This window comes from Bison bison, unplaced genomic scaffold (genome assembly GCF_000754665.1).
Source record: "Bison bison bison isolate TAMUID 2011002044 unplaced genomic scaffold, Bison_UMD1.0 scf7180017864327, whole genome shotgun sequence".
In the NCBI taxonomy this organism is placed as follows: domain Eukaryota; kingdom Metazoa; phylum Chordata; class Mammalia; order Artiodactyla; family Bovidae; genus Bison; species Bison bison.
The window spans coordinates 7099188-7125966 of NW_011494899.1; the positions used below are offsets into that span (position 1 = coordinate 7099188).

General features: G+C 37.5%; 2 protein-coding genes across 2 annotated transcripts in view; one reads left to right on the forward strand and one right to left on the reverse strand.

Moving 5' to 3' along the window:
* Positions 1-3367, reverse strand: part of PARPBP (PARP1 binding protein) — a 70294-nt gene extending 66927 nt beyond the window's left edge. Inside the window, exon 1 of the mRNA XM_010853434.1 lies at positions 3286-3367. The gene's annotated coding sequence lies outside the window, so the exon portion shown is untranslated. The remainder of the gene's footprint in view (positions 1-3285) is intronic.
* A 67-nt stretch (positions 3368-3434) lies between these two features.
* The window catches only part of NUP37 (nucleoporin 37kDa), a 51991-nt gene continuing 28646 nt past the window's right edge, over positions 3435-26779 (forward strand). Inside the window, exons 1-5 of the mRNA XM_010853435.1 lie at positions 3435-3512; positions 4731-4946; positions 14172-14296; positions 16725-16797; positions 19167-19261. Coding sequence (XP_010851737.1) covers positions 4791-4946; positions 14172-14296; positions 16725-16797; positions 19167-19261 — 449 coding nt within the window. The 5' untranslated portion in view covers positions 3435-3512; positions 4731-4790. The remainder of the gene's footprint in view (positions 3513-4730; positions 4947-14171; positions 14297-16724; positions 16798-19166; positions 19262-26779) is intronic.

Below are 26779 nucleotides of genomic sequence, written 5' to 3' on the forward strand. Positions count from 1 at the left end.
TTGAAATAGATGGTGATATCTACGGCAGAAGACAAAACAAAGAAAGTCAATTTCCTCTCATCCCTGTGTTATCCCAAAAGGGGTGGTCTATTTTCCACCCCTTTGAATCTGGGTTAGCCTTGTAACTTGATTTGATCAATAGAACGTGACAAGAATGACATCACAGGAATTCCAAGCCTAGATCTAGTTCCCAAAGGCCCATGCAGAAAGAGTTAATATGGCAGACCCGACTATTATCTTTTAAAAAGCATGTTTACAGGGTTGGCCCTTGGTTGGCATCTGGAAACTTAAGATTTCAGGAAGATTTTCAGTAAGAATGGTTCATTGCACTTAAACTATTTGTACAAACAATATAGCTTATGCTGATAGGCTTTTCTTTTTAGTCTAGAATTTCGGAACATAGAAGACATATACATGTTCAAACCCCAATAAAAAGCCTGGGCACTGAATCTCTAAAGAGCTACCCTGACAGACAACATTTCATGTGCTGTCATAACTTGTTGCTGGGAGACTTAACTATATCCTATGTGACTCCCCAAAGAGAAGACTTTTGGAAGTTTGTGCTTGATTTCTCCTGGAGTTCACCCCCATGTACCTTCTCCCTTTGCTGATTTTGCTTGGCATCTTTTTGCTGTAATATATTATAGCATGAGTACAACTACATGCTGAGTCCTTTGAGTCCTCTTAGCAAATTATCCAACCTGGGGTAATCTTGGGGGCCTCCTGACACAAGCCTACAGTTTTAGCTCTTACTCTCTCACTATTCTCAGAATGCCATGTGAAGAACTGCAAATGAGCCTGCTGGAAAGGCTGTGTGGAGGAGAATCAGCTGATAGGCTGCTGCTGCTGCTGCATCGCTTCAGTCGTGTCCGACTCTGTGCAACTCCACAGATGGCAGCCCATCAGGTTCCTCCGTCCCTGGGATTCTCCAGGCAAGAATATTGGAGTGGGTTGCCATTTCCTTCTCCAAGCTGATAGGCACTCCAGCTGATAACCAACACCATGAACAGACATGTGAGTGAGGCTATCACAGATTATCTAGACCCAATCAACCTGTCAGATGACATACAGCACCCTAAGTGACCCTAGGCAAGACCAGCAGAACCATGTAGCTGAGTACAGCCCAAATCGTTGATCCTCAGAATCATAACATTTAAAATGGCTGTTGTTTAACACCACTTAAACTTCAGAGTGGTTTGTTACACGGCAATAGACAACCAAAACAATAATAGCTAATACTTAGAAGGTTTCTTGGAGCCAGGTACTTTTCAAAAGCTTAATATTTATTACCTCATTTAATCTTCACAAGAGTCCTGAGGAAGGTCTGTTATCCTCATTTTACACCTGAAGAAACTGACACCCTATGCTGCTGAGCTAGCAAATGGCCAAACAAACCTAAATTCAAGACGCCTAACTCCAAAAGTGGTGCGCTTTTATATCACTACGACTTTTTTTCCCCACTTTATTTTAAGTACCCTAGTCTCCAACATAGTCATATGCCATTATCTTATTTTGGGTATTTTACTATTCACATTCAATCAATTTACTCCGTTATCTTTTTCTTCCTTTTTTTATATGACATAAACAGAATCCAGGATGTTTACTAGCTATCTTGGGTTTGCATGATTAAAAAAAATAAATGGGTATGTGCCATTTACAAAACAATAATTTGCAGACATAATCAGGGATGCAATTTAAAGATACAGGTAGAAGACTATAAAGTATCTACAAAAATACAAATCCAAGTAAACAATAAAATTGTCTTCAAAATATCACCTTCATCTCTTATAAGAAAAAAATATAAAGTGAAGAAATAAAGTTTCAGTAACACGATCAGTTTGCCTAGAATCAATATTTAGTAGTAAATTATTTACCGGTATTATTTAAACATACTATGAGTTTGGATTGCTAAGAATGAAAACTAATCTGGAATTAGACTGTTTTGAATTCTAGCTCCACCACTTACAAGCTGTTAGAACTCCAAGTTATGTCCCCTCTCTCTGCCTCAGCTTCCTTGTGAAGCTTCCTTGTGAAACCTTCCTTCCTTTTGTTTTCCAACTGAAAACAAAAATAATAATAGTACTATCTCAGAGGGTTTTGTGAAAAGTAAATGACATAAGTACAAGGTAAGATTTTAGAACAACGCCTCGCACATATAAAAGTCCATCTTATTCAGGAGTTAGAACACTTTTGGAAAGGTTCCAACAGTAAACAGTGAGGTGTGCAGGACATAAGGTCTCTTACAACTATTCAAACTTCACCTTGCAGGGTGAAACTAGCCACAGACAATACATAAACAAATGAGTACAGCTCGGCTTTAGCAAAATTTTACAGAAATTTAAAGATCATAAAATTTTCACATATTATAAAATATTATTCTGCTGGACTTTTTTTTTTTTTTTCCAACCAACCAAACACGTAAAATTAGCTCACGAACTGGCTGCACAAAAACAGGCAGTACCACCAGTTAGCCAAGCCTCTAGCCTTGACTCTTTTAGTAGCTAGCTGGCTGTGTGAGTCTAAGCAATAAGCCCTGACTGCCTAGGAAGATGTAGAATACTTCCAGAAATCAAGGAGACAATGATTATGCAAGTGCTCTGAGTGTCAGGCTGCAACATACAAAGAGTAGTAGAAGATAGCAGCAATAATAAACACTTGTTTTTAGCATTTGGATTCCAAGCTGCACTGCAGCAAAAATTGTAAGGCAGGAAAACGTCACTTGGGAGCCAGTGTGAGATGGATAAAAGAGATATACCAAGGTCCCCATTTACTGGCTGTATGTCCTTCAGTATTTAAAACCTCTGATGAGCATAAATTTCTTCATCTGTAAAACGGAAATGATTATCTCCTAGTTCATAAAATTAGGACACGTTAGTGAGACAGTAAATAATCGACCTAATGCTGGACACTTAGGAGGTGCTCAGTAAAAAAGGGCATCGTTGCTGCTCATGGTATGCAGGTCCTAACAGTTCTTTGGGCGGAAGTAAAAGGGAGAGGGAGAAAGTGGAGTCTACCTAAGCCTGGTTTCCTGCCTAACTAAGTAATCTAAGTAGGGCTCTGTGGACCTTATTCTTCCAGTCAGCAGATGATCCCTCAGCACCTTCCAGCTCCATCAATGGAACATAAGAACTCTGTTCAATACCCCCAGACCAAAACCAGACCCCGGAGCAAAAACACTCCACAAATATTACTCTAGGCAACCACATGGCGCTCTGCTGTTACCGAAAAACCCTCACAAGTCGCAGCTTAAAGCCTGCAGACGGACGAGAAAAAGGTGACACTCACCTGGCTCGGGGAGAACCCAAGTAGGTGCAGACTCCCCTGAAGAATGCTCCAGCTGGCTGCACAAGGGCGACTGTTCCAGAGATCGCAGGTTTACATTTTAAATCTCGCGGGAGGGCCCGACAGCCAATCGCAGCTCCCGCCCTCTGACCCGGAAGCAGAGCCGGCGCGCGCCGCAGCAGCCCGAGGTGAACAGCAGCTCGGCTTTAGCCGCTTCCAGGCGCCCTCCGGTGCGTATCGCGCGTGAGCCCAAGGGGCATCCCTGCTCGGCTGCCGGTCGCCACGCGCCTCCAATCTATCCCTGGGAGTTCCTCCTCTCCTCGGGCCGTTCCCCACCCCTATTCCTTTCGATCTCGGGCTCCGGGAGGTAGTGGCGGGGTCTCGCGGTATTTGCGTGGCTCTGAAAGAGATGTCAGGGCTATGCGGGGACGTCTGTTGTTCCCTCCCTCCCCTGTTTTCGCAATTTTAGAGGGGCGAGTCCAGCCCGCTTTGTACAGTGAGACCCTGAGACTGTAATTAGACTGGTCACTGCTTTAATGAACAGTTAGAAACCGAGTTTCCTATTCTGGAATCTTTTGCACTTCCCACCCTGCTGCCTTACCTTGGTCACTTTTTACAACTGTTTAGTCCCAGATGCCCACTCTTAAGGTTACTAGGTTATAGACTTCCCGAGGTGGAACTCATATGATTTCTTAGTATATACTCATCAGATACTTGATGTGTTTGCTATCAAGCCCAGCTGTTTTCAGGACAACTACCGTCCCATTAAAAAAAAACAAACCAAAAAAGTGACCTCTTCAGAATCTATAAGTCTCATCTGGGAATGCTACTTTCAGAATGCACACCAGGCCATGAAACATTAGCTGAAGTTTTTTGCCTGGTTTTATGAATACTATTTTGTGTCCCATTTTGGCATTCCTTTCTCCAGATTGTATATTTTGTATCTGCTTATGTTATAGTACTGTTCACACTAAATCATAAATAACCCTGGATTGTGAGCTCTTTCAAAACAGGCTTTTGTGTTTCTCTTTATTGTACTGGTGCCCAGCACTTAGAAAGTCTCACATTCTGGCTCCTCTTATGAGATTGGCAAGCGAGTTAACCATGTGAAGTCTCGATTTCTTCATCTGTAAAAAGGGGATCATAGTACCTCCCTCTTAGGTTTGTGCAAGTATTAGGCATGGTAATGTTAGTAAAATACTTAATGGTGGCGCTTGCAGGTAGAGCTCCATAATGTTAATGATCATTAATTTTTTATGAGTATATTTTCTAGTAATGTAATTCCATCTTTAAGTACTCCCTGTCCTTTAAATAATCTAAACAGAATTTTGTAGTGACTTTCTCTGCAAGTACCATTCACAAAGTAGTTGAATATTTTTTTTTTTTGAGCTGCCTGTCATCACATCCTAACACTTTGATGGTTTCTGTTTCTGTGCTGTAATCCACAGTTCTGTGACCTTGTCCAATAGAAGGCCATTTTTGCAGCTGCACAAGTTTTGCCATACAAGATGAAGCAAGATGCCACAAGAAATGCTGCCTACACTGTGGATTGTGAAGATTATGTGCACGTGGTAGAATTCAATCCCTTTGAGAGTGGGGATTCAGGAAACCTAATTGCATATGGTGGCAATAATTTTGTGTTCGTTGGCACCTGTACATTTCAGGTTAGTGTACAAAACTGCACTGAGTGACAGTGAAGATGTTACACTGAAAAGAAAACTTATACAAACTTTGGTAATTTTCACTAAACTTTGAAAGCATGCTGAGCTTAAATGTAAAAAAAAATGAGATGAAGAACTACTGAGAAAGACATTCCTAGTAATATATGCCTAATATTTGTGCAAACACTGAGTAAGTATTGAAAAGGAAGAATACAGTTGACCTTTAAACAACACAGATTTGAACTGCATAGTTCACTTATACATGGATTTTTTTTTTTTTTCAGTAATAAATACTAGGATACTATAGAATCTGCAGTTAGTTGAATCTGCAGATGCCGAGGAACTGCCCACAGGGAGAAAAATGAAAGTATTAGTCTCTCAGTGGTGTCAGACTCTTTGCGACACCATGGACTATAGCCTGCCAAGCTCTTCCTCTGTCCATGGAATTCTCCAGGCAAGGATACTGGAGTAGGTTGCCATTCCCTCCTCCAGAGGATCTTCCTGACCCAAGGATCGAACTGGATCTCTCGCATTGTCAGCAGATTCTTTACTATCTGAGCCACCAGGGAGGCTTACTGCAAGTTACACCAGGATTTTCAACTGTGTGGAGTCACTGCCCTAACCCCCATTATTCAGGGGCAAGGCCATATACATATATAAGGCTCCTCTTATGCTTCATGATTAGAAATGGAATATTCTAGTAATTGAAGGTTATAATTAACTATACCTTGTTATGTGCAGGGAAAATACCAATTAAATGAGATCTGATTAATTACTAAATCCAGCTTTTCTGTATTCCAGTTTGACATAGAAAAAAAAAACAAAAACAAGCTAGTAGTATTGAGAGCTTAAAAATGATCTTCCAGGAGACTTTATAGCTGTGATAATATCAGCTTTCCTAGTTGCTCTCATGCTTTTTATATATCTAGAGTATACAGAGTATGAGATCTACAATTGAACAGGCAATTCAGCATAGTCATTAAGACCGTGAACTCTGGAGCCAAAAATGCCTGGGTTTTTGTGCCTGCCTGGCTTTACCTCTTAATAGCTAGATGACCTTGAGCAGGTACTTAACGTCTCTTCTATAAAAATGAGAACAATTATACACTTGACTCTTAAACATTGTGGAGGTAAGGGCTGCCAATGGATGCAGTCAACATCCAGGTGTAACTATAGTTCCCTGATTTCTCATCCATGGATTCAATCAACAGCAAATCATATAGTCCTCTAGTAGGTATGTTTTGAAAAATATCTGTATATAAGTGGACACAGTTCAAAATCATGGTTTTCAAGGGTCAGCTGTACTTAACAGGGTTTTGTATGAATGTCATAAGTTAGCATGTACAGTTCCTACATAGTATCTGACACATTAAATACATATGACTGTCATCAATTTGGTCAGGCACGCTCAGGCACAGCCCCATATTTAATGGTGTGGCACACATCACATTTTCTCACAGGAAAGCTAGTTCTCCGTGTCAGAGAGAATTTGAACAATGGGAGGTCAACCCTCAGGAACCTCTGATTAATCCTTTGTTTATCAGAGTGTTATCTATATAACACTGTTTCCTAGATTAAGGTTAATCAGTGAGGTGATTTGGCAGTGACCAATTTTCAAAGATTTTAAATAACTTTATCACCAAAGTGATACTATAAACATTGTAAATATTATTTCCTCTTTTACTGAGGAGGCAGTTTAGTATCGTACAGTATTTTAACATCATAAATGCAATTTGACATTTTACAGTGGCATAAATGTATTAGGTTTACACAACTAGACTGCATGTATATTTATCCTAAAAAGAAAGTATGAATTAAAAGCTTCCGTTGGTTGGTGTCTGAGTAGAACACATGAGTTCTTACATTATCCCACATTGCCTCTTAGAGTTGGGGTAGGAATTTCTAGCTTTTAGGTTGAATATGACCTTCAGCCTGATCTCAGCTGGACCAGGTTAAGATCTCATCAGGTTAGGATCATAAAAAGTCACATAGTTAGGAGAAATAATACAACACACTCTTGAAAAAAACCAAAGGGAAACCATTTTTCTAATGCACACTACTAACCTACAAAAGAAAAAAGCAGCCTCCTACAAATGAAATTAAATTTTGTTTCAGTGCTTTAGAAATTAATAGCTAATTGTATTCAAAAGTACTGAAAAAAAATATGCTTTGCTTTATGTTCACCTAAGAAATTCTGAGGGAGAAAGTCAAGAAGAGAGGAAAAAGAAGGCAAAGAAGTGATGGGTAGCAGAGAGAAAAAGGGAGCAAAAGGTGGAAAGTGACAAAATGAGGGGGAAAAAAAGAGCAAAACATTTGTATTGCTCTGTAACTGTGGTCATAGACATTATCCCTGTGGACCCTTAGACTGTGAGGCTGGCAATGTGGGTCTTAACCCCAAATAACCTAAGGAAAGAATTAGACTTTTATTAACTTATCAAGCAGTGAACACAAATTATCTTCTGTGCCAGGTATTGGGGATACAGTTAAACAACTGTCTTTGTCCTCATGGAGTTTCCATTCTACTTTAAAGGAATGCAAGGATTTATCTGACTAATAACTGAAAAAACAAACTCTATACCAGATTTTTAAACCACTGTTCTTTTCCTCCTATGCTGCTATTCAGAGAGGTTGAAGCCATAGTTCAAACAGTTCTAGAGAAATGGTTCCAGTACTTTGCCAGGGGAGATTCAGATTGCTTCTTCTGAAATTATTTTTTTATCTAATTAAGCACTGTTGAACATTGTTCCTAGTCTCTCATGTTAGAACTTTCAAGTTCTGTAGCGCTCAGTTCTTATCTTCAAAAAAAAAACTAGGAAAAACTGAATTGAAAGATTTCACATTGCTGTCAGAAAGGCAATCCTCACTCTAAGACTATTAGGAAAACACTGCTGATATAGTAAATTTGAATTTCAACAAAGCATTTTTCAGAATTTCATGATATTCTTTTGAATATGTTGGAAATTTGAGCCAAGTGACAGTACTGTTGGTTGGTGTCATATATTTGTCAGATACTCATTAATTGCAGATCAGGTGCTGGGAACTAACAATACATATTTTAAAAAAATCAAGGACCCTGCCCTCAAGGAGATGTTTAAATGTAATGCAATAAGATAATACTATAAAAGTAAAGAGTAGAGGGAGCATGAAGGTTTCTAATTCTGTTTAAAGGGTGGTCAATAATAAATTGCATACACCTGAAACTAATACAACATTGTAAATCTGTTGTAAATCAACTATACTCTAATAAAATTAATTTAAAAAAATAATGAATTGCAACCTCTACTGGGACTTGGATGAGAAGACTTGGACAAGCACATTGAATTTATATAGAACATGAAGTTGAAAAGGCTACCTAATGCTTTGGGTGACAGACTTAATTTAACAAATTTTTATTGAGCACCTGTTATATGCCAGACTCTCTGCTCAGAATCCAAATATTGTTTTAATAGATCCAATCCAAAATTAGATTAAACTGCCAAAGGAACTTAATTCAGTGCTGTCCAATAAAAATAGAATGTGAGCCACAAGTATAAATTTCAATGTTGTAGTAACCACATTATGAAAAGTAAAAAGCAGGTGAAATTAATTTTAATAATGTATTTTTACCCAGCATATCCAATATATTTTATGTGTGTAACGAATATAAAAATTATTAATGAAATCCTTACATATTCCTTTTATACTAAGTCTATGAAATCTGGTGTGGATTTTGCACTTTATAAAGTGTGCGTCTTGGACCAGCCACATTTTTCCAGTGCTTAATAGCCCCATGGGGCTAATGGCCACCAGATTGGACACCACAGCTCTATATCCTGTGCTGTAAATTGACAGTAATATCTAGTGTTTACTTCAGTTCTTAGCAGTGTATTATGATTCAAAGGAGATAATGTATTTGAAGACAGATTTCAAAGTGGCATTAAAAAGTTTAAAACCGTCATGTGAAAGAGGGATTAGCCTCAAAATGGTAACTTTTATGTCATCAATTCTTTTTGAGTGGAGTTGTTACTTATGGTGCTTTAGGACTAAGGCTGAAACTGCCTGTTTGAGTGTGTTCACCTAGTGAAGGTCAGTTAATGACCAGACATGTGTTGTCACTGAGTTAAACTACCTCAGTGATGGTTCCAAAGAGCAGAATTCGGAGCAATGAATAGAATTTACATGGAAACAGATTTTGGTTTAATGTTAACGAGAACTGTTGTAATAATTAGAACTACCCCCAAACTGAATAAAGTCCCCGCAAAAGTAGCTAGTTCTCTCTCACTTGGAAATATTCACAGAAGGATTATGTAAACTTTTTTTAAAATGTTCTGGTAGAGATTTAAGCATTAGATGAAAGAAGGAGACTAGGTAAACTTTACAGTCTCATCCAACTAAAATTCTATATTTGGCCTTAAATGGGTTGGTGGGAAGAACAGCCAATTTCAAACCCTTAGAATAGCCCTTTCATCAGCCTGGCTTTGCCCCAACCTCAAATATACTGGAGACTTGTATAATGATGCGCATTATAGCGAGTTTTCCAAAGTATCTTAATTTCCTGCCTATACAATACTGCCTACACCTCAGGCTAAACCCAAAATAGCATTCATCTCTGCCTATACCACACGCACACACCCTGGCCTTTTAGTTGGCTCAGTGGTAGACATTGCTGCCAGGAAAAATGGTTTCACTGGTGATACATAAAATGCAGACTGTATAGTCACTGGGATTTCTTTATCCCCATGACCACCCAATAACTCCATATGTACTTTAATAACAAATTATGTTATTAATTGTAACCTAATTGTCAATACTGTTGTTACATTAGCAAAAATAGTGTGTTTGATGGTAAAAAGTTCATTTTTAAAGATTAGTTTGTCAGTGTGGAAAAATAGATATAACCCAATCTATAAAGTCAGCTGTGATTAGGCTCCTAACCTTATTTTTAAGTTCCTTAGTGATTGCTGCCTTGGCATATCTAGCTGTTAACTATACAGTTAATATACAGACAAATTATGAAGTAATAAAATTTGACTGTTTTTTTTTTCCTTGATAAATACATTTGTTTCCCTTTTTATGGTTTTATGGAAAAACTTTTTTCTGTTAAGTTCACCTGAAATGTAAAGTTATTTTCAAAGGGTATCTGAATCATGTAGAGAAAGGTATATGTAATGTTTGTGAAATGATTCTGCTAGGATTCCAAAGGCTATCCTGGAAAAATCAACACATCCACTAGGATCCAATTAAAGTACACATTGTAAAACTTTGGATTTAGATTCAGGATGAATGGAATTCTTAGAACAATCCTTCACATAACTTCTATCTATAAAGACATATCAGTCAGTCAGTCAGTTCAGTCGCTCAGTTGTGTCCAGCTCTTTGTGACCCCATGAATCGCAGCACGCCAGGCCTCCCTGCCCATCACCAACTCCCGGAGTTCACTCAGACTCACGTCCATCAAGTCAGTGATGCCATCCAGCCATCTCATCCTCTGTCGTCCCCTTCTCCTCTTGCCCCCTATCCTCCCAGCATCAGAATCTTTTCCAATGAGTCAACTCTTCGCATGAGGTGGCCAAAGTACTGGAGTTTCAGCTTTAGCATCTTTCCTTCCAAAGAAATCCCAGGGCTGATCTCCTTTAGAATGGACTGGTTGGATCTCCTTGCAGTCCAAGGGACTCTCAAGAGTCTTCTCCAACACCACAGTTCAAAAGCATCAATTCTTCGGCACTCAGCCTTCACAGCCCAACTCTCACATCCATACATGACCACAGGAAAAACCATAGCCTTGACTAGACGAACCTTTGTTGGCAAAGTAATGTCTCTGATTTTGAATATGCTATCTAGGTTGGTCATAACTTTCCTTCCAAGGAGTAAGCGTCTTTTAATTTCATGGCTGCAGTCACCATCTGTAGTGATTTTGGAGCCCAGAAAAATAAAGTCTGAGTTCCACTGTTTCCCCATCTATTTCCCATGAAGTGATGGGACCAGATGCCATGATCTTCGTTTTCTGAATGTTGAGCTTTAAGCCAACTTTTTCACTCTCCACTTTCACTTTCATCAAGAGGCTTTTTAGTTCCTCTTCACTTTCTGCCATAAGGGTGGTGTCATCTGCATATCTGAGGTTATTGATGTTTCTCCCGGCAATCTTGATTCCAGCTTGTATTTCTTCCATTCCAGCATTTCTCATGATGTATTCTGCATAGAAGTTAAATAAGCAGGGTGACAATATACAGCCTTGACGTACTCCTTTTCCTATTTGGGACCAGTCTGTTGTTCCATGTCCAGTTCTAACTGTTGCTTCCTGACCTGCATACAAATTTCTCAAGAGGCAGATCAGGTGGTCGGGTATTCCCATCTCTCTCAGAATTTTCCACTGTTTATTGTGATCCACACAGACAAAGGCTTTGGCATAGTCAATAAAGCAGAAATAGAGTTTTTTTCTGAAATTCTCTTGCTTTTTCCATGATCCATTGGATGTTGGCAATTTGATCTCTGGTTCCTCTGCCTTTTCTAAAACCAGCTTGAATATCTGGAAGTTCATGGTTCACATATTGCTGAAGCCTGGCTTGGAGAATTTTGAGCATTACTTTACTAGCGTGTGAGATGAGTGCAATTGTGCAGTAGTTTGAGCATTCTTTGGCATTGCCTTTCTTTGGGATTGGAATGAAAACTGACCTTTTCCAGTCCTGTGGCCACTGCTGAGTTTTCCAAATTTGCTGGCATATTGAGTGCAGCACTTTCACAGCATCATCTTTCAGGATTTGAAATAGCTCAACTGGAATTCTATCACCTCCACTAGCTTTGTTCGTAGTGATGCTTTCTAAGGCCCACTTGACTTCACATTCCAGGATGTCTGGCTCTAGGTCAGTGATCACACCATCATGATTATCTGGGTCGTGAAGATCTTTTTTGTACAGTTCTTCTGTGTATTCTTGCCATTTCTTCTTAATATCTTATGCTTCTGTTAGGTCCATACCATTTCTGTCCTTTCTCAGCTTGTGGGCCATACCAAAGCAGACCATAGGCCATATTTGGCTCCTTGGTCATAGTTTGCCAGCCCGTGCTTTAGAAGATCCTTTAGTGAGACTTTATTGATGCCAATTGTTGGTTTTGGTTTTTATGAAAATTCGTTTAAAACAGCTTCATTCTTGAAACACTAGTTTGTTGTGGCTACAGTTAACAGTTTTTTGTATCATTTTGAAGATATTTCACTGACTTCCTGCATTTGTCTGCTATGAAGCTGATGGTTGTTCTAATTATTACTCTTTTATAGGACATCTATCTTTTCTTTCTGATTGCTGTTACTAAGACCCTTATCTCACTCTTGCTCCTTCTCCCTCACTCGCCTCTTCTCACATATATGCACACCCATATGTGAGAGAGTGTGTGTTCTGAAGTTTTACTGTATAGTGTCTAGCTGCAGATTTCTTTTTAAGCTGCCTGGGATTTATTATTTTTTATGAATATACATATTGGTGCTTGTAATCAAGTATGAAGAATCCTTTACCATTATCTCTTCAAATCTTGCCTCTTCCCCCATTCCCTTGACTGCTTTCTCTTACAACCCAAATTAGCTATATGGTGGAACTGCTCACTGAATCCCTCTTAACATCTCTTTTTGTCTTAACTACATTCTGAATAAGTTTTTCAAATCTGTCTTCCAGCTTCTCTGAGCATTGTTTATTTTTTTCTCATGATAGTATTTTCATCTATATGTTTTCATTTCATTCTTTAATACCTGTCTGGTCACTTTGGGTAATCTCATGTTGCTTAGTCATATTTTTTGATTCTCTCGTCTACATCCTCAAAAATACATTTTTTTAATCTGATTTTTTAATGTCTCCAGGTTGATTCTTCTGTTTGTGGTATTTTGTTTTCATATGTAGTAGTGCATGCATGTAAGATCGTATTTGATTGAACTATATCTGTGAGAATTTTGAGACCTGGGTAGAGGAAGTTCATCCAAAAAGAATGTGCCTTTATCCATCAAGTGCTTGGGGCCACTAACAACATATGGACATTTTGAAAGAAGTTTTCATTTTCTGGAGCACATAGTTAATGGGAATTCAAGCCCCAAACTTATGTTAGGGCCAGCCAATGGTTGAGATTTCTCACGTTACTTTTTTCTTTTTCTTGGCCTTCAGCCATGGTACATATTTTGCATGGCACTTTTGATTTTGATTTGAAGTAGTTTTCCCTACTTCCACTTTAAAGGTCCTGGATCTATGCACAGGTCCCTGATCCCCATCCCTCTTTGTGTAGGCACTAAGTTTTGTCTTCTGTCCCCTACAAACAAAAGTTATTAATTATTGGATGTGGGCAGATGTCCTTAAGATAGCTTTCTGCCTCTGTGCTAAGTTGCTTCTCTGGATTTGAATTTTTGCATTATTTTTGTGGTCAGAAACCTTTTCAGGTTATTGTCCATATTGCCAGACAAAGATGACTTGACTTTTCAAAATTCATTCTTGTCTTCCCATGAGAATAAACTGAAATCATTTTAGTAGTACTAAATCAAATAGATAAGCTGACTTTATTAAACAGCTTATCCAGAATCAAATATCTAAAAGACTTATCAGTAATTTGCACATCCACTGTTCATAGTAATGGTATAGATGAACAACAGTTTGTTCAGTCCCACACATGTATGAAAGTGAAAGTGTTAGTTGCTGAGTTGTGTCCAACTATTTCCATGTATAATACTATGTGAAAATCATTGATACTCTTTATAATGACTTTGAGGCATCGTAACATAGTAGTAGTAAGGTACAAGGTATCTTATACATAATCAAAACTGTGTTCAGTATATATTTTTGATATTGTTATTTGATAATCCATGCATGTTACTTCATTTACCTAGAACGTTCTGATTCTTAGAGCATTCCATTTTCATTGTGTTTGATGTGAAATATATTTTCTATTAGGAATAAAATGTCTTTTTAGATAAAGTATAACAAGTATATTGTTTTTAGTTATCTTAGAGAGTTATTTTGTAACACTTAGACAGCTTTGAATATTTTTGTTGTTCAATAAACTGGTTGAAAGAAAGTAAAAGTGAAATCACTCAGTCGTGTCTCACTCTTTTCGACCCCATGGATTATAGCCTAACATCTAATCTGCTTAATATCTAATCCGCTTTTTGAACTTCTCAAAAGAATATTCATGGCCCCCTGACAAATTCTTCATTATAATAAAATACACAGTTTTATACTGTTTTTCTCATGACTTATTTAAACACTTACTGTGTATGCTTAGGAGGAAGAAGCAGACGTTGAAGGAATTCAGTATAAAACACTACGAACATTTCACCATGGAGTCAGAGTTGATGGCATAGCTTGGAGCCCAGAGACTAGACTTGATTCATTGCCTCCAGTAATCAAGTAAGTTGAAAGTTATTAAATGCAGCATTTATTAATATCCTTTGTGTTAAGTGATCTGAAGCCTCTGATCATGGGGACGTTTTTCCTCCATCACCGCAACTCCAGGTATTAGGTATTTTAATATTTACTATTATTTCATAATTTAAGCTTATTGTTTACATTTGTGACTTATATGCAGACGTAACAGTGATGCCTTGAAGCATGTGTTTGAGCCTGACTACAAAGCTGTTTATGTGAGATTCCTATGAATCATAAATTCTTCACTGATTTACCACTTATTGAAAGTGCAGCTTTGTTAAAATAACTAAATTTGATTGAGTCATTAATCACCCTTACTGCCCCATACATAAAATGAGGAAAGAAAAGTGAAGGCGCTCAGTCATGTCCAACTCTTTGCGACCCCGTGGACTGTAACTTACCAGGCTCCTCTGTTCATAGGATTGTCCAGGCAAGAATCCTGGAGTGGGTTGCCATTTCCTTCTCCAGGAGATCTTCGCGACCCAGGGATTGAACCCGGGTCTCCCGCATTGTAGGCAGATGCTTTACCATCTGAGTCACCAACTGTAGTTCTAATCCTTGGGCTTCAGTTTTGTGGAAAGCATTTGAAAAGAATGACTGCTTTTTGAGAAAAAAATTAACACACTTGCTGAGGCCTTCTTCACAAAGGCAATGATATGTCAGGTTATTTAAGGTCTGTTACAAAACACTAACCTTATTTCCATAAATGTCAAATCTAAAATGTATGTCTTCTTTTAGTAAACAGTATTTAACAATCATAATTTAGCTCTTACTGAGCTAACCTAATTTTTTTGAATTAAGGAATAATTTACATACAGTGAACTCAATTCTTAAAGGAACAGTTTGATCAGTGTTGACAAATACATGTACTTTTATAACCTAGATGCTAGTAATACATAGCATTTCTGTGACCCCCAAAAGATTCTTTGTGCTCCTTCTGGTTAATCTCTGTACCCCGTCCCCTGCCCAAGCAACTATTCATCCAATTTCTGTTATCAGAAATTAGTTTTGCCTAATTGATCTATTTCTTCCAATGACTCTTAATTAATCATTGAAAAGGCATGGTACCAGAGATTTACCAACATATCTGGATTTCTAGATTAGGAGACTTGTTTTAACTTAAGCTTCATTTAAATTAAATTAGATGTTTTAGGTGAGAAAAAAATATTAGCTTTAATGCAGTCAAAACTTGAGGAATTTAGATCCATATGATACTCATTTACCTAAAGACAATTGGAAATAAGCTCTGTTTTTCAATATAGACATACAAAGGCTTCCCAGCTGGCTCAGTGGTAAAGAATCCACCTACCAATGCAGGAGACATGGGTTTGATACCTAGAGGGAAGATCTCCTGGAGGAGGAAATGGCAACTGTTCTGGTGGAAATGGCAACCCCCTCCAGTATTCTTGCCTAGAGAATCCTGTGAACAGAGGAGCCTGGTGGGCTGCTGTCTATAGGGTCGCATAGATTCGCACACGATTGAAGCGACTTTGCATGCATGCATGCATTGGAGAAGGAAATGGCAACCCACTCCAGTATTCTTGCCTGGAGAATCCCAGGGACGGAGGAGCCTGGTGGGCTGCCGTCTAGGGGGTCACACAGAGTCGGACACGACTGAAGCGACTTACAGCAGCAGCCAGTGTTCTTGCCTGAAAAATCCCATGGACAGAGCTGCCTGGCAGGCTATAATCCTTGGGGTCTCAAAGAGTCAGACACGACTGAGAGATTGAACAGATACACGTACATACAGATATATAAGTTATTTCTTCCTCAGCTATAATCTGCCATGCTAAGAATCTAAGAATTTTAGGATTAATGGCAAACTAGTTAAAAAATAGTTGTTTATTGCTTAGTTTGTTTTGTAATATACATTGATGTACATCTAAACAATAACCTTAATAGGGTCAATATGATAATACTCCAACTTTTAGTAATAAATACACCAGCGTTATTAGGTATAAAAAGATTATTATCTTTCATCTAATTTAGTGAATTTAGTGTATTTTAAAGTAAGAAGGCTTATAGATAACTGAAGGAGGCAAAGACTAAGATAGATGTATAACTATATTTTTATACCTTATATTGACCTAGCTAAAAGAAGATACTTTTTTAAACCCATTATTTTAAACCTTTAAGAAAAAGTTAAATGTTGTGATTTATAATAAAATTCTATGCTTTTATAATTAAAGAGACAAATCTAATATACTAATATTTTTATGTTTTCCAAAAGAAATTTGTGTCCCCTACTTTCAGCCATAGTTGTATAACAGATTTTACAGTGGAGCCATAGCATCCCCCTTCTGCCCAAACAAAAGCATGATTATGAGTCATGAAGATAGCTCTGGTGCTTAAAGGTGGGATGCACTTACCTAGACTAAAAATGGCCTTATTTTTGTTTTCTTACTTCCAGATTTTGTACTTCTGCTGCTGATATGAAAATTAGATTATTTACTTCAGATCTTCAAGATAAAAATGAATACAAGGTATGTTGACAAGTTTAATTTGTAAATCTATTTTAAAACATTTATTATTTCTGCTTTTTTATTGAATTTATCCCAATTTAAAATGGCTTTATGGTTGTCTTTGAAATATGTAGTTTAGAATCTCATTAATTCTATTTTAGGCTATAGTAAGGAACTAGTATCATAGTAAGGACTGTGAATTATAAATCTAATATCACTTATTAAATTACAGTAGTAGGTAAGCACAGAAATGAGAGGGAACTAGAAACTTTGTGTAATAGACATGAACACACATAGAGTAAGAGGTAAACTTGACAGGAACAAGCTCAGTACAGCGCAGTGCAAGGCAGGACTACAAAGTGGTTAAAAGCACAGACACAGGAGCCAGCACATCTGGTTTGAAGCCCAGCTGTGCCACCTTAGTAACAGTATGACTTTGGTCAAATTCCCAATCTCTTGTTCTCATTTCCTTACCTGTAAAATGAGGATGATCATAGCATCTGCTTCATGGGATTATGAGCATTGGCTAAGCTAATTCATATAAAACACTTAGAACAGTGCTTTTTACATAGTAAGCCCTGTATGTGAGTTTTCTATTGGTATGATCAATAACCCTGTAAGATAAGTCAGATGGAGAAAGACAAATACTATATGATTGCACTTATGTGAGGAGCTCTTCTTAAAGCTGAACTCATAGAAACAGAAAATAGAGTGGTGGTTGTCAGGGCCTGGAGGGAGGAAATGGGGAGACAATGATGGAAGGGTACAGACCTCCAGTTTTAAGAGAAGTAAGTTCGGGGGGGGGTCTACTGTATGTCATGATGAGTATAGTTAACAATACTGTATTATATCTTGCAAGTTGCTAAAAGACTAGATCTTAAATATTCTCACCGCAAAACAAAAGTAATTTTGTGAGGTGATAGAAGTATTAACTAACCCTATCATGGTAGTCATTTAACTAACCCTGTTACGGTAATCATTTCACAGTGTATGTTTGTATCATCATGTACTAATCATCATGTTATACACCTTAAACTTACATAGTGTTATATATCTCAATAAAGTGGGGAGAAATTCATTAAATACCTCTCAGTTTGGATTGAAATTGAGTCATGTTTTTTTATAAGAACAGTATTGCCTTCCTGACTTTCTAGTAAATAAAACCTATGAATAATATTATAAAACAAAGGTAAACTATAAACCTAATCATTTAGAAAACAGTAAAAAGTTATGCTCTAAGTTATATACAGTAGGCTATATACAATTTTACCGTAATAAATGCACTGTATATATTAGTTTATTTAAAGCCATATCAGTGAACATCTAAGTGTACAGTGACACATAGAATTTTGACCCATTAAAAGTCAATAGTTATTAACTATTATTGCCAGTTTGAAAAGACATTAAATAGTTAATGTGATGTGGCGTAAAAACTGTGAGATAAGCTCTGAAGAAGGACCTGGACTTGTTAAACTTACACCAGAATGTTTGAATGAAATCCTTTTTTTCTCCCTCATTTCTAAATAGTTCAGTTCAGTTCAGTCGTTCAGTTGTGTCTGACTCTTTGCGACCCCGTGAATCGCAGCATACCAGCCCTCCCTGTCCATCACCAACTCCCGGAGTTCACTCAGTAGTACCAAATAGAATTACTTTATTAATCTTAGAACTAAGATCAAATTCAAGTGTCTAAAAGGTAAATAGGAAACAAAAACAATATCCATTAAATTATTTAAATATCTGATATCTGACAGGCCTGGTCAGGATTTCAGTTTTAAAGATTTAGACTAATTGGACCTTAACCTGCATGCACAGTCCTCTAACTTACAACTTACCATTTGCTCCTTCTGTGGCCAAAAGAGGATTTCTGGGTTATTGTGATAATGGGCTTATAATTCTAGCTGTCTAAAGTGCTGGCAGTCACATTGAACAAATAAATAAAAACTGTAGAAGATGAAGTCCTTGCTATGTGTTTATTAGGTAGCAGCCAGTGTACAGAGCTGCAGGTATGAGATAGAAAATCAAAAGGGGACTCTTATTTCAGGGCTCCTAGAAAGTTCTCCTGGCTTTAACTTTTGTATAAGCTTTATGTAATAAGTGAGAAATGAGGTGATTTGAGGACAGGTACAGTTAAAAAAATAAAAACAAAGAATGTGTGTTTTTGTAAGAAATGCATACTAGAAAAGATCAAGCTAATAACAGTGTGTTGAATGATCAGCTTCTTTCCAAGATAAACCTTCCAAAAAAGTGGGTGTATAAATCATGTTTTAAAAATAGCAGATTACTTAAGAAATATTTATAGAAAAGAGAAGCATGCAGTGAAGTAAAAATATTAGGTCGGAATATTGTAGATTATTTTCTTGTGTTCTTACTAACTTTTCCCCTGATGTCAGGTTTTAGAAGGCCATTCAGATTTCATTAATGGTTTGGTATTTGATCCCAGAGAAGGCCAAGAAATTGCAAGTGTGAGTGATGATCATACATGCAGGTATGTTGCTTACAACAAAATTTTTGAATTTTCATCTTATGTTAATGAGAATTACATTTTAAAAATTAAAGAAAATGTAAATTTCTACATATATTCCACAAAATGTTATAAAAGAAGCATACTTTATTTAAAGTGTAAGTATGGCACCAACAGGAGTTTCAAAACCAGTACGTTGAATTCTCATCTCAGTTAATGGAAAATTCCCTAGCTAGTTCTTGAGTGCCTCTCTCCCTCTTATTTTAGGTTTGCGCGTTTATGAAATCTAAGTATATATCAGGTCAAACATTGAACAGGATCAGTAGGCTAATAAAAGGCATTTGCCATTCTGTGAAATTATTTCACAGATTATATCTGGTAAGTTAATGTTTAATAATGAACTGAGAATCTCATTTACTAAAGCAAGACTCATAAGGAATTTAGTGTTTTGACAAATTCAAAAGTCTCTTTCTAAAGCTTTTCTGTAGATATTCAATATTATATTCTTCCACCTTACCACCCCCACCCCTCACCCCTGCCTAGATTGAACAGATGAGGTAGCTATAACATTTTACTAGTGCCTAAAGCTGGAGAATATCACAAGTAAAGAACAAGATGAAGACCAAGTGTAGGAGGTGGAAATAAGCTAAGGAATCAGAAGTAAAGCAGTCATTAGAGAAATGCCAGTTGCCTCGTTTGCTTTAACAGTGCTGTGAGCAAACTGAACCACACACACACACACACACACAAAGAAAACAAAAATCACTGCTCTGCTATTTTGCATAGTTTTAATATTTGATAAAACTATGTCAAAATTGCTGCTGCTGCTAAGTCGCTTCAGTCGTATCCGACTCTGTGCGACCCCATAGACGGCAGCCCACCAGGCCCCACCGTCCTTGGGATTCTCCAGGCAAGAATACTGGAGTGGGTTGCCATTTCCTTCTCCAATGCATGAAAGTGGAAAGTCAAAGTGAAGTCGCTCAGTCGTGTCCGACTCTTAGCGACCTCATGGACTGCAGCCTACGAGGCTCCTCCGTCCATGGGATTTTCCAGGCAAGAGTACTGGAGTGGGGTGCTATTGCCTTCTCCGTTGTCAAAATTGCTAGTATTTATAAATACTTGTACAAATATAAAACTACTAAGTATGTGTCCTTTCACATTGGAAGTAAAGCCACTAACTTCTTTTTAAATTTTAATCTTCTCAGTAGCTCTTTTTAAAGTTATAGAGTCATAGGCCATCATTTTTTATGTACTGCCTGTTAAGATTTTCATGTCAGAGACATAAAAGATTTACATAACATTAAGATACTAGAGTCCCAAGTGTTTAAAAACTGAGTTTGTATAGAGACGAAAGAGTTAGTGGGACTATTTTTTAATGTAAAACTTAAATTAGGTCACTAGAAAGAAATAATGACACTTTAGTTCTCTAACACATGGAGTTTCCTAATCACAGCATTTGGAATAATGAAATCTTTGAAGGGGGAAAATGAGTGTCTTTGCAAGCCAAGGAATATCCTTTGAATAGTGAATACCCACCAGAGACTTGGGATTACATTCATAGGTCTGTGATTTTTTATTTCTTGTAGGATACTTTGGGATCTTTGTAGAATAGTAAAATTGTCCTAAAATTTGGGGGACTAGCAGAGGGTTGCCACCTTTTTATTTTGTCAAGTGATAAGAATTTTTTTAAAGTCTACTGCCTTCTATTATTATCATTTTATTAAAAAAAAAATCATTATTACTCTAAATAGGAGAAAGGACTTAACTTCAAAATGAGACCTTTAATTTAAATCAATTTAACTTAAAATTTATTATGTTGCTCCTAATTGTCTTGCTTTGCTAGCCTGTGGTTGATGGTATTACTGTTGAGTAAATACTTACTCTCCCATCCATGCTCCTGCAGACAGAGACTTTGCTTGCTCTGTTGACCTTAGCCATGAGACTTGTTGAAGCCACTGTAATGTTAGCAGATGTGACTCAACCAGACACTTTAAATAAACATGTCCTAGATGGCTACTGGCCCCAGAGTGAGAAATACATTAAGCAGAGATGGACCCATCTGGCATTATGAAATAAGAGTGTCCCCAGACCCATAAGCAATAAATGCATGCCTATTTTTGTAAGTCTGAGATACTTGAGGTTGATAATATCATTGCAGCAGTGGCTGGGGAGCTAAATATAGTATTTATCAGCTTAATTTGCCAACCAGAGGGACAATTCTGATTGGCTTTCAGAGTCAAACCTCTTGGACTAAAAGCTAAACTATACAGATAAGATCTTTAAAAGAAACAGAAGATGTAGCTAAATCAAGAAGTTTAAGAAAGAGTAGTAACATACACTCTCAAAGTAACAAAGAAAGTAGGAATTCTGAGGGGACAAACTACCATAGAAAAATGTTTCAGTACAACTGTCTCCATTAACTCAAAGTATACAATTACCGAGTGACAAAGACACCAGCCAAATGGCAGCTCTGCAATTTGGGTAGAAGAAATAGCCAAATATATCCCAGGAATCATTCCTATCATTGTACTAAAGTGATGTCTACTGGAGTCTGGATCTGTGTATGTTGGTGATAAGGGTACCTTAGTGAAATCCTTGTGCAATCATATTCAAAACCTGTGTCATCTTGGATTTAGAATTGTATGCCGGTGATACCATGCTTTTAAAGAACATGCTAAATAGAATAACTAGGTCAATAAAGAAGTAGAGGATTTTAACATTTTAAACAAGCTGTACCTAACAGACATATATAAAACATCCAAACACTCCCAACATCAGCCAAATGTACATTCTTCTCAAGTGCACCTGGAACACATAAAAATAAACCATCTATTAGTCCTCAAAGCTAGGTTTTTAATCACACAAAGTATCTTCTTTAATCACAGTGTAATGAACTAAAAACCTTTAACAGAAGGAAAAGCTACAGGTACATGGAAAGTGAATAACACACTCTCATTAAACAGCCAATAAGTCAAAAAGGAAATCACAAAGGAAATTAGATTTCACTTTGAGATGAGTGAAGAAACATAATATCCAGAATTTATAGGATGCAGTAAAAGCAGTGCTCAGAGGGAAATTTATAGCTGTGAACACTTACATTAAAAAGAACTCAAATTAATAACCTAAATTGATACCTTACGAAGCTTAAAAAGAAGAAACCCAAAACTAACAGGAGTAAGGAAATAAGAAAGATTAGAACAAAGATTAACAAAATAGGGAATGGAGAATAATAGAGTCAATGACATCAAAAGAGGTTCTTTGAAAATATATAACAAAATTAGCAAACCTTTAGCTAGAGAAACAAAGAGAGAATACTATAAGTGGTAAAAATCAGGAAAAGTGGGAACATTACTACTAACCTTACAGAAATAAAAAGGATTATAAGAGAGTACTATAAATAGTTAAATACCAACAAATCAGATAACCTAGGTGTCTTGGACAAATTCTTAGAAACACAAAACTGCCAAAACTCAAGGGGAAAAAAAAAAGAAAATCTAAATAGACCTATAAAAAATAAAGAAACAATCGATAATCAAAAATTTCTCAACTAAGAAAGCCCAGGACAAGATTCTTCACTGGTAAATTCTGCCAAACATTTAAGGAAGAATTAACACCTGTCTCTCAAATGCTTACAGAAAGTAGAATAGGAGGAAACACTTTCTGACTCATTCTGTGAGGCCATCATTATCCTGATAACCAAAGCCAGACAAAGACTTCATAAAAAAAGAAAACTGCACACCAGTATTCCTTACAAATATAGATGCAAAATCCTCAATAATATACAGCTAAAACTAGAAAACTCTTAGAAGAAGAAAGCAGGGACAAAGCTTTAGGATCTTGGATTTGGTAATAGTTTCTTAAATATGACAAAAAAAAAACACATCTATTAAAAATAAATAAATTGGGCTTCATCAGAATTTATAACTTTTGAATACCAGAGGACCCTGTCAAGGGAGTGAAAAGATATTCCACTGAATGGGAAAATGTATTTGCAAATTATATATCTAATAAAAGTGTCATCCAAGATATACAAGAAACTCTTCTAATTCAATTATAAAGAGACAAACAGCCCAATTTAGAAAAAAATATATGCAAAATACATCAATAGATGATTCTTCTGAGAAGATATATAAATTGCTGACAAGCACATGAAAAGATGCTGAATGTCATTAGGGAAATGAAAATCAAAATAAAGTACACTGAGCACTAAGATAACTATAAACACAAAGGAAAAAGCAAGTGTTGACAAGAATGTGAAGAAACTGAAACCCTCATACTTTGCTGGTAGGAATGTAAAATGGTGTAGCCATCATGGAATAGAGTTTGGCAGTTCCTCAAAATGTTAAACATGTAACCCAGCATTTCCAATCCTTGGTATAGACCCAAGAGAATTAAAAACAGGTGTTTATTCAAATGAAAACTTACAAAGGAATGTTCCTAGCAGCACTATTCACAATAGCTAAAAGGTGAAGCAACCCAGATGTCCATCAGTAAATGAATGGACAAATAAATGTATATCCATACATGGGCTTCCCTGGTGGCTCAGATGGTAAAGAATCTGCCTATAATGCAAGAGACTTGGGTTCGATCCCCTGGGTTGGGAAGATCCCATGGAGGAGAGTATGGCAACCTGCTCCAATATTCTTGTCTGGAGAATCCCCATGGCCAGAGGAGTCTGTCAGGCTACAGTCCATGAGGTCACAAAGAGTTGGACATGACTGAGCGACTAAGCACAGATATCCACACATTGAAATACTATTCACCTGTAAACAAAAATGAATATAGATACATGCTACACCATAGATGAAACTTGAAAACACTATGTTAAGTGAAAGTAGCCAGAGATAAAATACTCTGTGTTTCCATTAGGTAAATTCTCCAGAAGCAGCAGATCATTAGACAAAACAGATTAGTGGCTGCCAGGAAGTTGGAGGACCAGACATAGGAATGACTGCTTAATGAGTCCAGTGTTTCCTTTTGGGATTATGAAAATGTTCTAGAACTAGATAGTGGTGGTGGTTGCACAACATTGTGAATGTGCTAAGTGCTCCTGAACTATTTTAAAACTATTTAAATGGTGAATAAAATTTTTTAAATACTAAGCTTTATTATGTAATCCAACAATATGAAACAGTGCTACAAGATGGATTCTTAACGTTTTGTACTATAAAGAGCAGAAAGAATGTTTCTTTCTGCAACTCAAAAAAAAAAAAAATTCTTTTTCATACACTGTTGATCTGTGCATATCTTCAGATGTTTGACTTTGACCTTTTCAAGGAGACACAATATTATACTCAGCTAAGAGATTTGTGGCCTTAGGGACACCATTTCAAAACACTCTATCCTTTCAAGAGGTTCATAAAACTTAACCTATTTTATTGAAAATTCCCAAATTCTGATTCAGAATGAAGATGGTCTCACTTGTACTAATGTCTCAATCTATCCATTAAAAGTTGGCACTTGTTTGTCTCTTGATACAGAGACTGAATGTATAGAGAATAAATGAATATGTAGACTAATTCATCCAGACAGCAAATGTCAAGTATCTACTATGTGCCAGGCACTGTGCTAGGTTCTTGGTAATCACCGATATATTTTTAAACCTGTGAATAATCATTTCAGAACCATTTTAAGCTTCTCTAAGACTCACACAGGTGTTTTATTTCCTGTAAATGAATTATAATAAAAATAATATTACTAAATATTTTATGGAGTACTTTACTGCATACTAACCAACACTGAGTGCCTTACCTATGTAAGTTTATTTAATTTTTACAACACGTCTGAGATAGGTTATATTTTTACCTTCCATTTATAAGATGAGGATACAGGGCATAGAGAGGCTAATAATTTGTGGAAAGGGACATAGCTGTTAAGGAGAGGAACTCGAGTATCAGGCAGTCTGACTGTACTACCTGCACTCTTAATTCATTCACCCTTCTCAGTGGCAATTTTCAAATTCATCCTGTGAGAAGATAGTATTTGTATCTAATAATATTTTAGATACTTCTTACTAATGTGCATTCTGTAATATGACTTTTTATTTAAGATTTCATCTAGTTTTAATATTCTGTAATATCTGCAAGTTCTTAAGAAAATTGAGTTCTCATTTAAAAGTTCTTTATCTGTCCCAATATTACCTTTTTTAAACATTTTCTAAAGTGTACTATACAATTTTGGGGGGCAGTCCTAAGATGGCAGAGGAATAGGACGGGGAGACCACTTTCTCCCCCACAAATTCATCAAAAGAACATTTGAACGCTGATTAAATTCCACAAAACAACTTCTGAATGCAGGCAGAGGACATCAGGCACCCAGAAAAGCAGCCCATTGTCTTCAAAAGGAGGTAGGAAAAAATATAAAAGGTAAAAAGAGAGACAAAAGAGGTAGGGATGGAGATCCGTCCCAGGAAGGGAGTCTTAAAAAAGAGAGAAGTTTCCAAACATCAGGAAACATTCTCACTGGTGAGTCTGTGGCAAGCCTTGGAACCTCAGAGGGCAACATAACCGGGAGGAAAAATAAATAAATAATTAAAAGCCACACATTAAGTGCCCAACAGTAACTCCCAGCAGAGAAGCAGCGCAGATGCCTGTATCCACCACTAGCAAGTGGGGGCTGGGCAGGGAGGCACGGGCTGCATTGCTTAGAGTAAGGACCCCGCCTGAATTGCCCCGAGGGCTATCTGATGGAACTAACTAGAGATAGCAAACCAGACTGCAGGATACCCACCCTGCGAAAAGCCCTAACGTAAAACACTGCCAGGCCTGCTCACCAAACAAAGGACTGATTAGAGCTAGCCGGCTGTGGACAGACCCATCCCCCACTGGAGACAAGCAGGTGAGGGCAGCCAGAGCCAGAAGGGATCAGTCATGCCCCAGAGAGGCATCATCTACCAAACTGCAAGCAGGCTTCATTGCTAACCAAGACTTCTTGGGATTCTGAACGGTCAACATCCACCTGAGAAGGTGCGCTGGTTGTATACCCAGAAAACTGAGCGGCAGGGACGTGGGAAGCCATAAGTCACAGAAACTGCACGAGCCAAACACCTGGTCACCTGAGCTGGTCAGACCTGGGAACGGCACAAAACGCAGGCCCAACCAAGTCTGTGCCTTTGTGGACTACCTGAGTACCTGAACCTGAGTGGCTTAGACCTGGAAAGTGCATACAACCCAGGGCCGGCCTCAGACAGTTCCCAGCAGAGTAACCTAGAGCCTAAGCAGTGTAGACAGGAAAACACACATACCGTGAGCGGGGGCAAACCCAGTGTAGCCGAGACACTGGGACCACTCCCCACAGATGCCAGTGTTATTTGTTTGCAGTGTTCCTCCCTCCCCACAGCATGACTGAACAAGTGAGCCTAAAAAAGTGTCTACCACCACCCCCTTGTATGAGGGCGGAAATTAGACACTGAAGAGACCAGCAAACAGAAGAAGCTAAAACAGATGGAACCGCCTTGGAAGTGACAGGCGACTTGGAGAAGTCTTGAGGCTACTGTAAGAATGAAAACCAGAAGCAGGAGGCTTAAGTCCAAATCCTGAGAAC